Source organism: Rhagoletis pomonella, unplaced genomic scaffold, assembly GCF_013731165.1.
Source record: "Rhagoletis pomonella isolate Grant_MI unplaced genomic scaffold, Rhpom_1.0 Rhpom_scaffold_00001, whole genome shotgun sequence".
NCBI lineage: Eukaryota > Metazoa > Arthropoda > Insecta > Diptera > Tephritidae > Rhagoletis > Rhagoletis pomonella.
The window spans coordinates 38,822,288-38,836,946 of NW_023458555.1; the positions used below are offsets into that span (position 1 = coordinate 38,822,288).

General features: G+C 35.1%; 1 protein-coding gene across 1 annotated transcript in view; it reads right to left on the bottom strand.

The window, feature by feature from the left end:
- LOC118745458 (anoctamin-5-like) overlaps positions 1-14,359 on the bottom strand; it is an 89,501-nt gene extending 75,142 nt beyond the window's left edge. Inside the window, exons 1-12 of the mRNA XM_036478933.1 lie at positions 14,123-14,359; positions 13,341-14,055; positions 5,155-5,518; positions 5,008-5,076; positions 2,285-2,445; positions 2,041-2,209; positions 1,585-1,705; positions 1,397-1,508; positions 755-1,322; positions 494-697; positions 156-414; positions 5-91 (exon numbers count right to left, since the gene is read on the bottom strand). Of these exons, the coding sequence (XP_036334826.1) occupies positions 5-91; positions 156-414; positions 494-697; positions 755-1,322; positions 1,397-1,508; positions 1,585-1,705; positions 2,041-2,209; positions 2,285-2,445; positions 5,008-5,076; positions 5,155-5,518; positions 13,341-14,055; positions 14,123-14,126 (2,833 nt within the window). The 5' untranslated portion in view covers positions 14,127-14,359. The remainder of the gene's footprint in view (positions 1-4; positions 92-155; positions 415-493; positions 698-754; positions 1,323-1,396; positions 1,509-1,584; positions 1,706-2,040; positions 2,210-2,284; positions 2,446-5,007; positions 5,077-5,154; positions 5,519-13,340; positions 14,056-14,122) is intronic.
- Between the last annotated feature and the right edge of the window lie 300 nt (positions 14,360-14,659).

Sequence of the window (14,659 nt, forward strand, 5' to 3'; positions counted from 1 at the left end):
AAACGCATTTCGAAAATGTTATTGAGTAAAGCAAAAAACGGTGCCAATGGGAAGGCGGCTACGAACAATGTAACAAAGCCATACTGTAGCACTATAAATGAAGGGTAAAAAAGATGTTGTGACTGTGGAAAAAACAAAATAACTGCCACACTTACCCATTTCTAAGTACTCCGGAAACAAGCTGCGCGGACCCCAGTCCAGTAATTTCAAATCACGCAAATAGCGCTCCACTTTTTCCTTATTCACATCATGAGTCGTGCTGCTAAAGAGACGTGAGAGACCCACTTGTATGGCCATAATTTTGCGCCATATCTTTGGCATTATCACTTCCAGTATGGAGTTAAAGGTTTGTTTGCCAATCATAATGATTGCCAGCTGAATGCAAAGTTCAGTCAAACAGCCGCCGGAAGAGCACTGTAAGGAGATAAAAATAAAATATAATTTGTTATTATAAAAGGGGAAGGAAAGCGAAGTCGATGTATCAAACGCGTACCTCTTCCTGTCGATAGTCAAATATCTTGTTATATTGCCCTGGATGTCCCACAAATTTTCCCTTGAAAAACGCTATATAAAATATGGAAGCATAATAGTTGACAAACTGTAACAAATAAATCTTTAGCGTCAGTGAGTCATCGAACTGGGTTTGCGTGCGCCACATTTCCAATTCAGTCAGGTACTCAGCGAGTTGTGTATACATCTGATAAGTAAAATGGGAATAACTTTGGTAACTTTTATTAATTTCCGGTAAACTTACGTAGTTCAACACATAGAGCAGACACAAGTTGACGAAAGCCGCTGACGCTGTAGCCAACATAATTGCGCTCGATGTAGTCATTGTACTAGAACCCAGTTTAAGCGTCGCCAGCATAGACATGCGGTATACAACTACCGCTACAAGCGCCACAAAAGCCAAAAATATCAATAAAAATACAACCGAAACACTAAAAATGGTGGCAGGAAATTTCATGCGCCAAAATGGCACTGTGGGTTCTTTAATATTCGTTACATAGTCGACGCGCGTGCGCGTATTTTTTAACTGTTCCAAACGTGTCAAGTACTCGGGACGTGGATGCTCTTCGTGTACATCGAAGCCAGTTAAATCCCAGCGATGCGTTATCTCAGCAGAATAACGTTTCCATAACTCTAAAAAGAGTGTAGCCCAAAAGGACATAAAGACGGCAAAGAACACAGTACTAGGATTATCAAAGAGGTAGGTAATTTTGGCATAAAAACATGTCTCCTTGAGGTACCAAAAATTGCACCAATCACATAGAGGGCACATGGTAAGATTTTTAGTACGTTCGTTGGCACATACATCTTGGCTGTAAGTGAATAGAATAAAAAAAAATTTAATATAATTTGAGTGTTGTTTTTGCAGTGAATATGGTAAACATACACTGGCACATAATCTTTTAAAGTTATCAATGAGTATACAAAGCAGATGACACCAATCAGCGAGGCAAGCAGCAGCATGTAAGTGTAGTAGCCCAACCAAGCAAAGTACAAACCTGTAAGGAATAATAAAGGAATTTAGCTATGTTTTAATTCATAAGAAAAAGAGCCATTTTTAAGTTGCTCAATTACCAATTTTTACGCCAAAGTACTCTTTGACATAGTCGAGCGGTTGATAGCGATACCATTTGTTGACGGAGGCCCAGTGAGTGTACAGTGCCTCACGCATAGTACCCTTCTCTGTGATTTCGCCCTAAAACATAAAGCAATAGATTTGAAATTGTACAGCTATTTTTTATGAAGTTAGCGCATTTTACAAAGTCTTAAAGTTTGTATGATTATAGAGGTTTCTAAGTGAAATCTTGAAATTTTTATGAAATAAAGAAAAATATGTTGAAATAACTATGTAAGTCTTAAATTTTTCAAGTCATCGTATTAAGTTTTCTCGTAGAAGTGGCATCGAACTGATACTGTAATGAAAATAAATTCCGAAAGTAGCGGCTCATGGATTCAGCTAATGATGACGATGCATTATACGCATTCTATTATAGCAATTAATCGAAAATAAAATCACAAAATTTTACTTACATCGTGCAACGGATAAGCTGCGCAATAAATATTTGATTCCACTAAACGATCAATGCCAAATGCACGCGGATCCTTGCTGCGCTCCTCGAAATATTGGCGATCCAATATGAACTGAACTATACGTGAACGCACTGCATTGGTGAAGAAGCAACGATGATGGATGTCGAATCTGAAATCAAAAACATATTTACGTAAATCATGAACACTTTTCAACAAACAAGTATCGAAACTATTTAAAACTCACAAATATTCCTTATCACGACTATAGATGGCTGTGAAACGATGGGCGCGACGCGGAAATATACCTTCATCCACAAATATGTGACGCAGGAAAAATTGTACAACACTTTTGAGACTAGAAAACATGCTTCTGGTCGAGCGATTCACTGCAGACATGCCTGGTATCTAAAAAGACGAGCGAAGATTTAGTTTATTGATATTAATAAGCGCCAAAGATTAGTATAACGATTCTATATGGAAATAAAGCAGCAAAGGCCAAACACAGTTAAACGATATTGAAATATTCCAAAGGGTATGTAAGAAATAAATAATTAAATAATTGCAACATTAAGTGCCTATGGCGTTTATAGTATACAGCTGAAATATAGTTGACAACAGCAGAGCAGCCGGCAAAGTGTTCGCAACCGAATATTTACATGAACTAAAGCGCTAAAGTGAGCAGAAGCGAATGAGAGATTTGGAAGTAAATTGCCGATAGTTAGCAGCGACTTTTTTTATTTTTTTTTTTATTTTAAATAAATGCAAATATTTTGTGTTGGCATGTTGTATGTAAGTTATTCAGACCTTTCGTGATAGATACTGCGCTGCATGATGCAAACGACTGTATTTGCTGTAAACTGTGGTACTACAAAGATCCTGCAATAGTAGTGCATTAAATAGAAATTAAACTTTGAGTGGAAAGACATACAAAGTAAATTTGTTGCAATGCTTAATAACTAAGTAACAGGGGATGTAAATTAATATTCAAAAAAATTTATCTAATAGCGCCATTAAAAACTTATTTTATGAAACATCTGTGGGGTTCTAATACATTGGCATACTACAAAATGAAATTTTTAAGGGTTTAAACTTTTTGTTTTTACCTACATAATAAGGAAAAACAAAGTCTACATAATATTGCTGAAAACGAAAAAAAGAAAATTTGTCATTTAATTTAGCAGTAATCAAGGAATTGGATGCAATTTCAACCTTTATCAGTTAAAATGGAAAATATGAAAACATTTAAATCAATTCATTTTTAATCGGAAAGCGGATTTTTCATTTAAAAATTTTAAATAATTATGTATGTACATACATATATGTATGTAAAATTAAATTTGTAGTAATAAATATTATGGAGTAAAAACTTTTTTAGAACACAGTGTGAACTAAAAATTTTATGTGTTATCCTTGAAGCTATCTTATCTTAATACGAATTATTAAATACGATCAATATAACTACATACACCTAAATACATACATATGTACATATATTCTTAGACATGGAGAGTGATTACGCTGCCTCAAACGGAAAGTGAGTATAAGTAGTATTTGTACAGGGTCTGCGAGGATTTAGCATTTCGATGCCTTAGTTTTTTCGTTTTGTCCGGAAAAGATATTAGGTTAGATGAAAAATAGTATTGTATTCCTAAATTATCTGCATACGCAGCACTATTCTTGCATACGAATATGAGTTCTATGTATGGCTTTTTAGCGCTCATATAATGGTTTTTAGGGCCTCAACGAAAGTGGGTGAACGTTTCACAAATTAAGAAGCTCTTGCATGTGATTTAAGAATAAACTAATATCATACATACATAATTACATTATTGTCTTCCCACGTCAGCCTGTTCCACGTATCGGATCGATTCAGCTTTTCTCTGGCAATGTACAGTTGGTTTGGTAGTCTAGCCCTATTTAATCGGCGAACCCTTCCAATAGTTGTTCGTTATTAAAACAACACCCCGCCGTAAAATTGCTGCGTACTCTTCTCCTTCGGACTGGCATTGAGTCGAGCATAGAAACAGAAAAACATTTCTGCTGTTTTTGCCAGAAATTCTTACACCAGTGGTAAGAGCACCTTAAGGCCTGTAGCTTTACTTTCAGTGTGAGTAAGCTTTAATAAATCGCAAGATCCATCTCCATTCGCGATAACAGTGTGCATATTTCATTCGGTGATCGCGCCTCATCGGACCCGAAGTGAGCTTTAGCCGGCATTCACACTGCATACTTCCGTGAATAAGGCTAAGCACCGAGTTATCAAAAGGCTTCAAACACTTAGGTTAAACGCATTGAAACAAAAATGTTTGAAATCGACGCTACAAGAAAAGTCCATAAAACCAAAAACCAAAATTTGTTTGTTGGAGCTACCCCGCAAAGTATTAATTTTTTTTCGGCCGTTCATATTTGATTCAAGTTTTTTGAGGGTTGAATATAATGGTTATATAATGGAACCATTTTTCCCTCGTAGGCCATTATGTCAGCTTTCGAACCCATATTTGTCCATCGTACACAAAATTTTGCCTTATCATTGCCTTCTATCAGTATTTTTGCGAAGGGGGCAATGAGAAGGTAAAATTTTTCGATCGAAAAGAAAACGCCAAACCATCTCTTCACATTCGCCATAAAACCCACTCAACTAACACTTCTCTCGCTTTTGTCCGGGCCCGCCGTAACAGCACGTTTGCTGCGCCCTTTCTTTGATAAAAAAATAAATAAAAAATAAAAATCTCACTATAGACTCTAAAGACAAGAATCATTTTCAAAGTCAATCTAATTATAAAAAAAATTAAGAGGTGGAACAATACTCCTTTGAAGTTTGACAGCCGCGCATGGATACTAACGTGTTGGGCTTTATTTGGTTGAGGTCCTAAAATGTATGTCACTATTTTGGTAGTATGATGCTACCGTAACTGCTATTTTCTACACAAGAACAACAAAGTAAAATAAAAAAAAAACTATAATTACCTCCTTCATAGGCATACGTAGCTTTAAAATTTCTGCATAGCAACGCAACACATCCAATGGTGCATGTATCTAGAAACAATTTCAAAATGAATAAAAATAAAGCACACTTAACTGAATGCTAGCCAGATTAAATTTGCATTCGCTTACCTTCACAAAATGTATCTGCTGCTGCTCCTTATAGTCCAACTCCATTTGCAGGCCATGCTCCAATAGATTGGCTTCAAATTTAAAACGCTTATGTGCGTTAAGCGCCTCCTGTGCAGCATCCGGATCCACCTTGTAGGCAAGCACAAAATCAATCAAACGTACACCATCCGCAAAGAAAAGTGTTTCATTGTATTTGATTGGTGGGCAGCAGTCTTCTTCATTTACAAAATTACACTCTAAAATATTATTATCAGTCATTGGCGCTAAGGGTGTTGAGTACTTTGAGCTATTTTTGGCTGAATTGTTGCGTTGATGTCGCGATGCCTCTGCATCGAGTGTCAGACTCGTTGTGTGTTGAAGTTTTCTTTAAAAGAAGAGTGGAATCTGGTTAGTAATTGCGCTAAGTTGTTATATGCAATTATTTTTTCTATTTAATACATGAACTTTCTCTGTTTAGCTATCGAGTGCTGAGCGTGTAGTACTAAAATGTGAAGCACATCGCTTTGTTGAAACATATATTTTTCTCCATTTAACCACAGAACTTGCGATTTTCATTAACATATAAATGAAATATTTCGCACATGCTGTTTTAACTATTCACCGCCTTCTCCTGACAGTCAAGTTTATTCCCTAGTTAGGAATTTTCACTTGGTTTGTATGTGTGTTTGCCTACATGTGTATGCTTTTATCCCATTAAATAGTATAACATCCAGGGTGCGACGCCAGACACTAGCAAACGTTTTGTTACCAATTTTAATATTCTCAGTGGAACCGCTGAGTTTCTCTCTAATATCTAACACGCACTCATTAAAATGTTTTTAAATACATGCTAGTCGTATATAGCACGCCTATTATTTGGATAGCAGATATATAGCTCAAACATACAGTGATTCAAACAAGTGACCACGTGTAGATTTTTTTAATATTCGTAATGTTTTTCGAGTTAATTTTTTTTCTATAAAAGATATAGTCCAAGCTTTAACCAAAACTGTATAAATCAGAGTTTCAAACTTTATAAAAACTTTAAGAAAATTCAACAATTTTCATCACAATTTCAACTATTAAATCAGAGCTTTAAGAACATTTTTGGGTATGCAGCTTTATAGCCCATACAATTTTAGTCGAATGAAGAACAAGTTTAAACCGGCTAAAAAATCGCGTTGGGTTTTGAGAAAAAAAATTAGCTCGAAAAACATCGATGGCTGAGTGGAAGATCGACCTATCACGGCAGCCAGTTCGAAAACGCCCTATCTCAGAAAATTTTTCAAGAACGCCCTACATCAGAATTTGATTGGAAAACACCCTACCTGAGAATTGGGTTGAATAACGCCCTATCTGCCGATTTAAAAACTCCCTATCTCAGCTTATTTTCAATGTATTTTCGTTTGAGATAGGGCGTTTTTGAACCGAGTTCTGAGATAGGGCGTTCTTCAACAAAATTCTGAGATAGAGTGATTTTCAATAAAATTCTGAAGTAGGGCGTTCTTGAAAAGTTTTCTGAATAGGGCGTTTTCGAACTGGCTGCCGAGATAGGTCGATCTTCAACTCAGCCATCGATATATTTATAAAAAATCAAAACGTGATCACTTGTTTGAGTCACTGTATGTATAGCTAAAAGCTTTCTAAGGGGCTCTTTATGGGAATGCTCTCAACAGGATTTCAGATGCATATATGGTTATAAAAAAGAGCAAGGAATAACAGCTTAAGTCGAGTTAAGACTTGAAAATTTCTGACCGGAAAAAAAATGTCAGACTACATTTAAGTTCAAAATAAGATTACACGGTGTTACAAAATAAAAAAAAATCCTCGAACTTTTTAAGTAATACGCTCAAATTTTTTAACTTTACCTTAAAAAACCATTTTCGCCTGACTTCCGGCAACAACGATTACTTTTTAACCAATTTTAAGTTTTTATATGGCTTTAGAAGGAACTATATTTGTAATTTTTGAAGAAATTACGAGTTTTATAAGCGCATTGTAAATATCTGAAAATTTTTTGAATAAATCTGAAATTTACACCAACTTTTATTATTTTCCCATTTCTACATTTTTGCCAAAATTTAAAAAAAAATAGTCTCTCTTAATCATTACTTTTATAAGAATGTTTAACTCCGAGTAAAACTAGGCATTAAAATCAATAAAAAGATTATGAAATTATAACATTTTTTTAAAGAGACAAATTTAAATTTTTCTATACGAATTATTGAAACCTCGAAATGAATGCAATCCAACTGATTCAACTTTTCTGTGAAACTACATCGGAGTGATTTTGGAAAAATCTTAGAAAATGTATAACATTTAGTTTTATAAATGGTACCTATTTTTACTCGGAACTGAACATTCTTTTCGAGTTAATGACTGAAAGAGACTATTTTCTTTTTAAATTTTGAAAAAAAAAATTTGTTTGTTGTTTATTCCAAAAATTTAACAATGTGCTTACAGAATAAATGCATTATTTCTTTAAATAGTACAAATATTCTTCTTTCCAAATCCATATAAAAGCTTCAATTTAGTGCGTGTAAAAATGGTTTTTTAGGAATAAGTCGAGAATTTGAAGGTGTTACAAAAATTTTAAACGCAGTTTCGTGAATTACTCGACCAGCACTACGACCTGTACTAGGTCACTTAAAAAGTATTTATATATCTCCGAATTGTTAATGTAATCACAAACTTTTCTCTTGATTCAAAAACAGTATATTAAAAATGTATTTCCTGCAGAATGTCTAGAATCGATTTAAGTTGTTGTGGTTACAAACTACGGTTTTATCCATTTATCTTAACACTCTCTTCCCTTAGATTGCCTGACCTACATATTTAATCGAGGGTAGTAAAGCGTATGTATGTATGTACGTAATCATCTCCTAAGGCACTTTCAATGCCTTCACAGCGAATGGCATTGAAATTTATTGAATGCAACAGGCGTTCATGGAAAACGTATTCGCCTGCTTACTAATACAATCACAAATACAGTTATACGAGTACATACATACATACATAGCTGGTTGTAGTGGGTGTATTTCTTAACTTTTAATATAACGGTAAAAAAAAACCTATACAAAATAGTCATAAAAACGTCGATAACGATAAATACTTAACTATAACTGCATACATATAAACATATCGATATTGATCAGTATTTATAACAACATTTTTAACAATATGTAATATCAAAACCCGGAGGATGGTTTCGAGCGCAGAAGTGGAAAACTTTTGACTGTCATTCACCTGGGAGTGGCCAGAAGTGATTCTTGTGCGTACGGTTGAAATCGCAGCTCATATCGTCTGGGTTTGGGTCCAGCCACGTTAAAACTCCGCGCAATGAAAGAGTTCAGAAAGTCTCGAATGAGACTTTGAAGGCTTTTGTCTTCCCGATGGCCATCTGAACCTCACCGCTAGTGAAAGTAAGAGGTACCTTATTTTTAGCAGCTTGTACAGCCTTTTTCTCACTCCTTGTTTGGTGTTATTTGCCTTAGAATGAAATGTGAATTGTCGGCTTAACTAACCCGCACATCGCTTCAGGTACAATGAGACGCGATCAGCAAATGAAATGTCGACACCACCATAAAACTTCGTCAGACAGGGACCTTGAAGGTGACCAAAACTTTTTCAGGTATCTTAAATAGCAGCTATCATATCAATATTCCATGCGGACAAATAAAGGTTGGCCGATCTAACCCTGTTCGTGTAAAACCGGACTTATTACGGTACGTAGGACCGGCTGTATCATCGCCAGTCTACAGACTGCTTGTCATTTTTATGGGTTTGTTGCAGATAGGAAAATTACAAAACGAAAACACCAGCTTTGAATGACGTAAAGCAATCAATTCGATCAACAATTGAGGCTATTCACACTCCAATTCCAACATTTTTACTAACCATAACAAAAATTTATTAGTCTTTTAAATTAATTAAAAAAAAAAAAACATGTACTCATCTGCCACCTTATAAATTAACGGGAAAGGAATTTCATTTTATGAAGCATCTTATTTAATAATTGAGGTATACTTAACGGCCGCAAAAATGCACTTACCACTTAAAAAAATATTTCCCGTGTTTCGGTAAAATAAGCAAAAAATTGCTTCCTCGTTAATATTTTGTACTGGCTACTTTTAAGTTGTATATGTGTTTATTTTGTTATACAAAAAAAAAAAAATAACGATATTTAAATAAATTATTTGGTTTTTCTAAAACATAATTGTCTACTAAAATTTCTTATTAAACGCCCAAATATTTAGTAACACATATGTAGATGTGTGAACTACATTAGACCGGATCACCTTACAAACAAACAAAAAAGATCGCCGCACACCCCAAATGTAAAGTATGTACTATGTATGTATTTTTGCAATGCAATTTCGAAAAAAAAAAATATTTATTCGTACTCTGAAGTCCGGCAATAAAAAATGTTTTTAAATAGTTTCACTGGATTAATCGAAATACTTCCTTAGCAAGAGTTTAATGATTTTTGGTGAGCTTTAATTTACTGACATTAGGGTTGCACGTTACGCTGATTGGAACTGAGATCTCGGGAGTATACTAGAACGGAGTACTTGAGGTCAATGAACAAAAATGAGGACAATAAACAAAAAAAAAATTATCCATGAGACAAAACATCTTTCAAAATTTCCTTGCATGTACATATCGCACATGTAGATCTAAAGTGCGATCAACTAAAAAAAATTTGGGCGATTTTTATTGCATAAATCAATTCATAGGACTCACATCCAATTAATGTAAATATATTTTTCTTCATGGTTTAACACTTGTTGTTATATTAATTACGTTAAATCTGTACAATCCACAAGCAGTTAAATTTTCCACTCAGAATTTGGAGTTAGCTCACTTTAGATCTAGGTGTGCGATATTATGTACATACATAAGTACATATCGAGCCCTAACCGCCAAAATAACGTAAGAGACATTTTTTTTTTAATTTTCTTTTTGATGCAGAAATGTATCTAGATGCTCCAGGAATATTTCTGCATCAAAAAGAAAATTTTGAAAAAAGATGTCGCTTACGTTATTTTGGCGGTTAGCGCTCGATATGTGTAAACCCGCAAAAAAAAATAATTTTTTTTTATAAAATTGTGTTGAATTGTATTAAACATTCACATTCGCACTTATGTATGTATATTAATAACTTACTGATAAATATAAAATTCTGAAAAATAATGTGCAAATCAGCGAGAGGCAAATAAAAATGCAAGTATTTTTTTTAATACACGTAAAAGTTGGCAAAATAAAATAAACAGAAGAGAATGACAAATCAAGAAAAGCGGAGGCGCTATCACAAACAAACAACAAATGCGGTCGGTATTAAGTAAGCCAGACGGCACAGCCACGTAAAATAACAAAAATGATAAAAATATAAAAAAGACAACAGACCACAGTACAGTAGAAAGATCAAGTATTAAGTATTAAGCTAAGAAAAGCGTGCACACAAATATGAAGGTGTTGAGGTGCTGAAGGCGCAAGCAAAAAAAAATTTAATGACTCGACTGTTGGCAAAATATGAACTTCGAGTCTTGCCAATTACTTTTATTTTGTTATAATTTTTTTTACGCTACACTGAAGGTTGGACATTTTTCGATGATTAATAAACAAAATAAACGTGCATAGAGAATTCCTTATAAATCCAATGGCATACATACATAAGTACATTTATGTAACCCGCAATTCAACAAATTAACAACGTTGAGGGGGATTTTCATAAATTACTTATTTTAAATATTTATTTACTCTTTTTGCCACTGTTTGCTTTTCAGTAGAAGCATTCACAGCACTTTTAAGCAAATGTGTATTAGCTGTGTTGTTATGAATGTCTGCACCTGTTCAAGCTGCTAGTCTTGTATTTTTATCTATTTTATCTTCAGCTTTCCTAATCGTACCACTTTGAGTTCATATGTATGTTAATTCCTTAGCCATACCGAAAAAAAGAGGAACAGATCTACAACCGCATGGCACCCGCAACTAACTAGACAAATAATCCGGAATCGTACACATATCAGTGACGCGGACGACGTTCCACTACAAACTGAGAAAATTGCCTTTCTCACTGGACGCCAAACAGCCCAACGTGGCCCCACTCACTGAAAGAGCTAAACGCGCGCAGCTCCGTCTATATACGTTAGCGTGAACAAATTAGCATCCAAAAATATGTACATACATACATCTGTATGTATGGATGCACATACATAGTCATGCAAAGGTATATGGGCTGTATGGATCCATAGGCAGATATGAGTACATATTAAGCTAATGAAAACATTAGCTGCTATTCTCAGTAACTAAGTGATTAACCCAGCTTACTTGCTGACTAAGGGGAATGTATAGCAGCAGCTGATTGACCGTCCATTTAATACTTTATATTATGTTAAAAAATAAAATTCAAGGAACTCCGATGTTTCTCTTGCGTGTGCATATAGAAAATTATATACATATGTGTGCCTTTACTCTATAAGGGAAGGTACATATGAATATTTAGTTGTACAGACTGGATGTAAAAATTTGATTATTTCTTCCGGTTTCTTTTACCGCTTTTGTCTATTTACTAGCAGTTCACTTAATCGGTAATAATTCCAATAATTAAAGGCATTAAGTAACAAGGTTAAGGCCGACGCTTTTTAATAGTTTTTTAAACCAGTTTTCATACAATTAATGATCTCTTAACAAAGGCATGAACGCCTTATGGAAATAGGTTTTTAGGATGGACATTTGGTATCAGATTTACTTCTATCTTCTATACCAAATAAGGTACGTACGGTGTTCGGTGTGTGGTAGTATCTTCCTTGCGCTTTACTTCTTCCTTTTTGCTTTACTAATATATAACGTAAAAATTTCGGTACTAAAAGCTGAAAGAAAACATGGACTACATCGTAAGGTGCTTGCCTATTTTCCAATTGGCATTTATTTGTGACAGCTTTTCGGTTTTTTTTTTTTTTTTGTATATTATTTAACATATTTGATATGAACCTTAATTAAATACCTTAAAGAAGAATGATTTTTATGAATTAAAGAACCAGCAAAGCCTCCTCCTAAAGGCCTTATAAAAAATACTCCTACAAAGGCCCTTCTGGAAGCCCTTTATGGGTATCGGAAGCAGAAGCCCCTTAATTTGTGCCACTCTATAGAAAAAAAAGAAAGGAGAAAGGAATCCAAAGTGGAAAGCCTCTTTACTTTCAAGAAGGCCTTTTGGAAGGCCTTTTACCTGCTTAAATTATCTACTTGGCATATAACAGCATGCATATATATTATACTAATTTTAGTAGTAGTAGAAAGAGAACTTAATCCTTACATTTGCTTCCATAAATCTCGCTGAAAAGGCAACACATGATGGACTACTACATCAAAATGTCTTCATTTTCTAGCAAACGCATTGATTGTACCGGGAGTTTTAACCTTCAGATATAACTTCATCTAAACGTGTTCATATGTATAACATCTGAAGTCCAAAAGTTGTTACAATTACATATCTCTATCTGCGCTTAAAAATTGTATACGCAACCGAACCACTCAGAACTGTATGTGGTCAATAACTGTCAACATTACCCAAAATTTTTGTTTTGGAAATTTTGATGTTGTTACTCTTTAGGTAGTTCGCAAATTCAAGAACGCTTTTAGTTATTTCATAATTAAAAGAAACAGCCACTTTTGTTTTTAATATTAAGTTTTTAAGAGATGGACATCGAGGGCATATATTCAATATGACCTCTCTGCAGTATTTGCAAAAATAAGATTCCTATATTAAAATCCACCTTAGACTTAACTGCCATCGATGATGCTAATGCTGACCTTGTATAAGTTAACTTGTAGAGTTAACTATTGAATTTCAAAGTTAGAGATTGCAACCAGTGATGGCAATTAAGTCCCAGATGGGTTCTAAGATCACAAAGTTGTTTTTGTATAAACTGCAGATATATCGTGTTGAATATATGTAAGCCCTCGAACCGTACGTACAGCAATTTCGATAACAAACTTGATTGAAATGCTTGAAATGCATGCTGCCTGAATTTTTCTCGAAGAAATATTTAATTTGGCAGATACTACCCACACCTCCAACAAAAAAAAAAATATGCATAAACAAAATCGACTTCATAATGCATGCACACGTCTGCAAAATCAAATTAAAAACGCCTGCGCATATACACTCGTATATTATAATCATTTTGCGAATTTATTGCTCCTACCTTTTATCAGCTGGCCTGCATAATCTCCTTGAGTTCCCGCGCAGCAGTTTGTCATCAAATTCGACGTATTCGCCGGCCCCACAATCGTCGCTGTTACCATTGTAGTAGTCAAGTTTATGACATTCGTACGCTTTGTCATCATCATGAGCGTTGATTCCCAATTGGTTGCCTGCATCGCCGTTAGCACTGGCATACCTCTCCTGCTGTATAAACATCTCACATAGACTGTCGTAGCTTTTAAATCTCTCTTTTAGAGCTACGCTCGGCGATCGACGCTTACTTTTTACACTTGCTTTCGACCGACGTGAACGCTTTTGCTCGCCACTGTTACGCTGTTTTCTTTTCCAATCTTTTGGCGTGAGCAATGGCGCAAGAGGCGCTGTGTATGGAGGCTCAAACTCGACTGCCGGCAAGTCGCCTTCACTAAAGAAAACTAAACTTGAATCTTCATCGGCATCGGATTGTGAGTATGCTGAAGTGTGATCGTCATTGTCGCTATTGCTCTGGTGCTGGTGCTGGTCTTCGTCATGGTGCTTTTTGGCATTTATACTGATTGTGTCGTTGTCGTTTCCGACCGGTGGTGTTGCTGGTGGACTTTCCAGCGATGCTGTTGTCTTGGTAGCATATAACTCATACGATTCGTCCGTTTGCAGTGGCCGCATTTGTTTGACGGGTGTATCTGAACTACTGCCAAAAGCATCCTCCTCGTCGGTTTCTATAATTAGAATTTTGAGACAAATAATTTGGCAACATCACTAGCTAATAAACATTTTGAAACGCACGCATTTTTGCAAATTTACAGCAAACACTTTTTTCTCATATGCTTGTAGGCATCGTTAAACAAGATACACACACACCACCGATTGCACAATTATTAACTTTGAATTTACAAACTTTGGCCGAATGCTGGAAGAGCGAAGTACTCCAATTACAACCGCCACGGCCAAACGTGGCAGAATCGTAATTTCACTTTTAATTGCGAACAAACGCGAAAAGAAAAACCACTTCCAACTAGCACCTGATTTTGCAAACCACTGAAGGAAATAAACAAACCAAAAAAACAGCTGGGTGGAAGGGCTGCCAGATAGTTGCGACAAGAAGAAGAGATGCCATGCAGCTTGCAGAAAACATACAAAATTGAGGTATTAAAGAAACCGTGGCTTTTTAAATTTTGCCAGAAAAGCGCCAAACATAGAAAATATGAAACACTTTTACAATGTTTGATTCCTCGAGATAATTGCTTTTAATTTCGAAAACCAAGTTTTAAAATTATTAGTAATGTTTTAAGTTTTTTGTATGTGCATGATGCCTTGATGTGT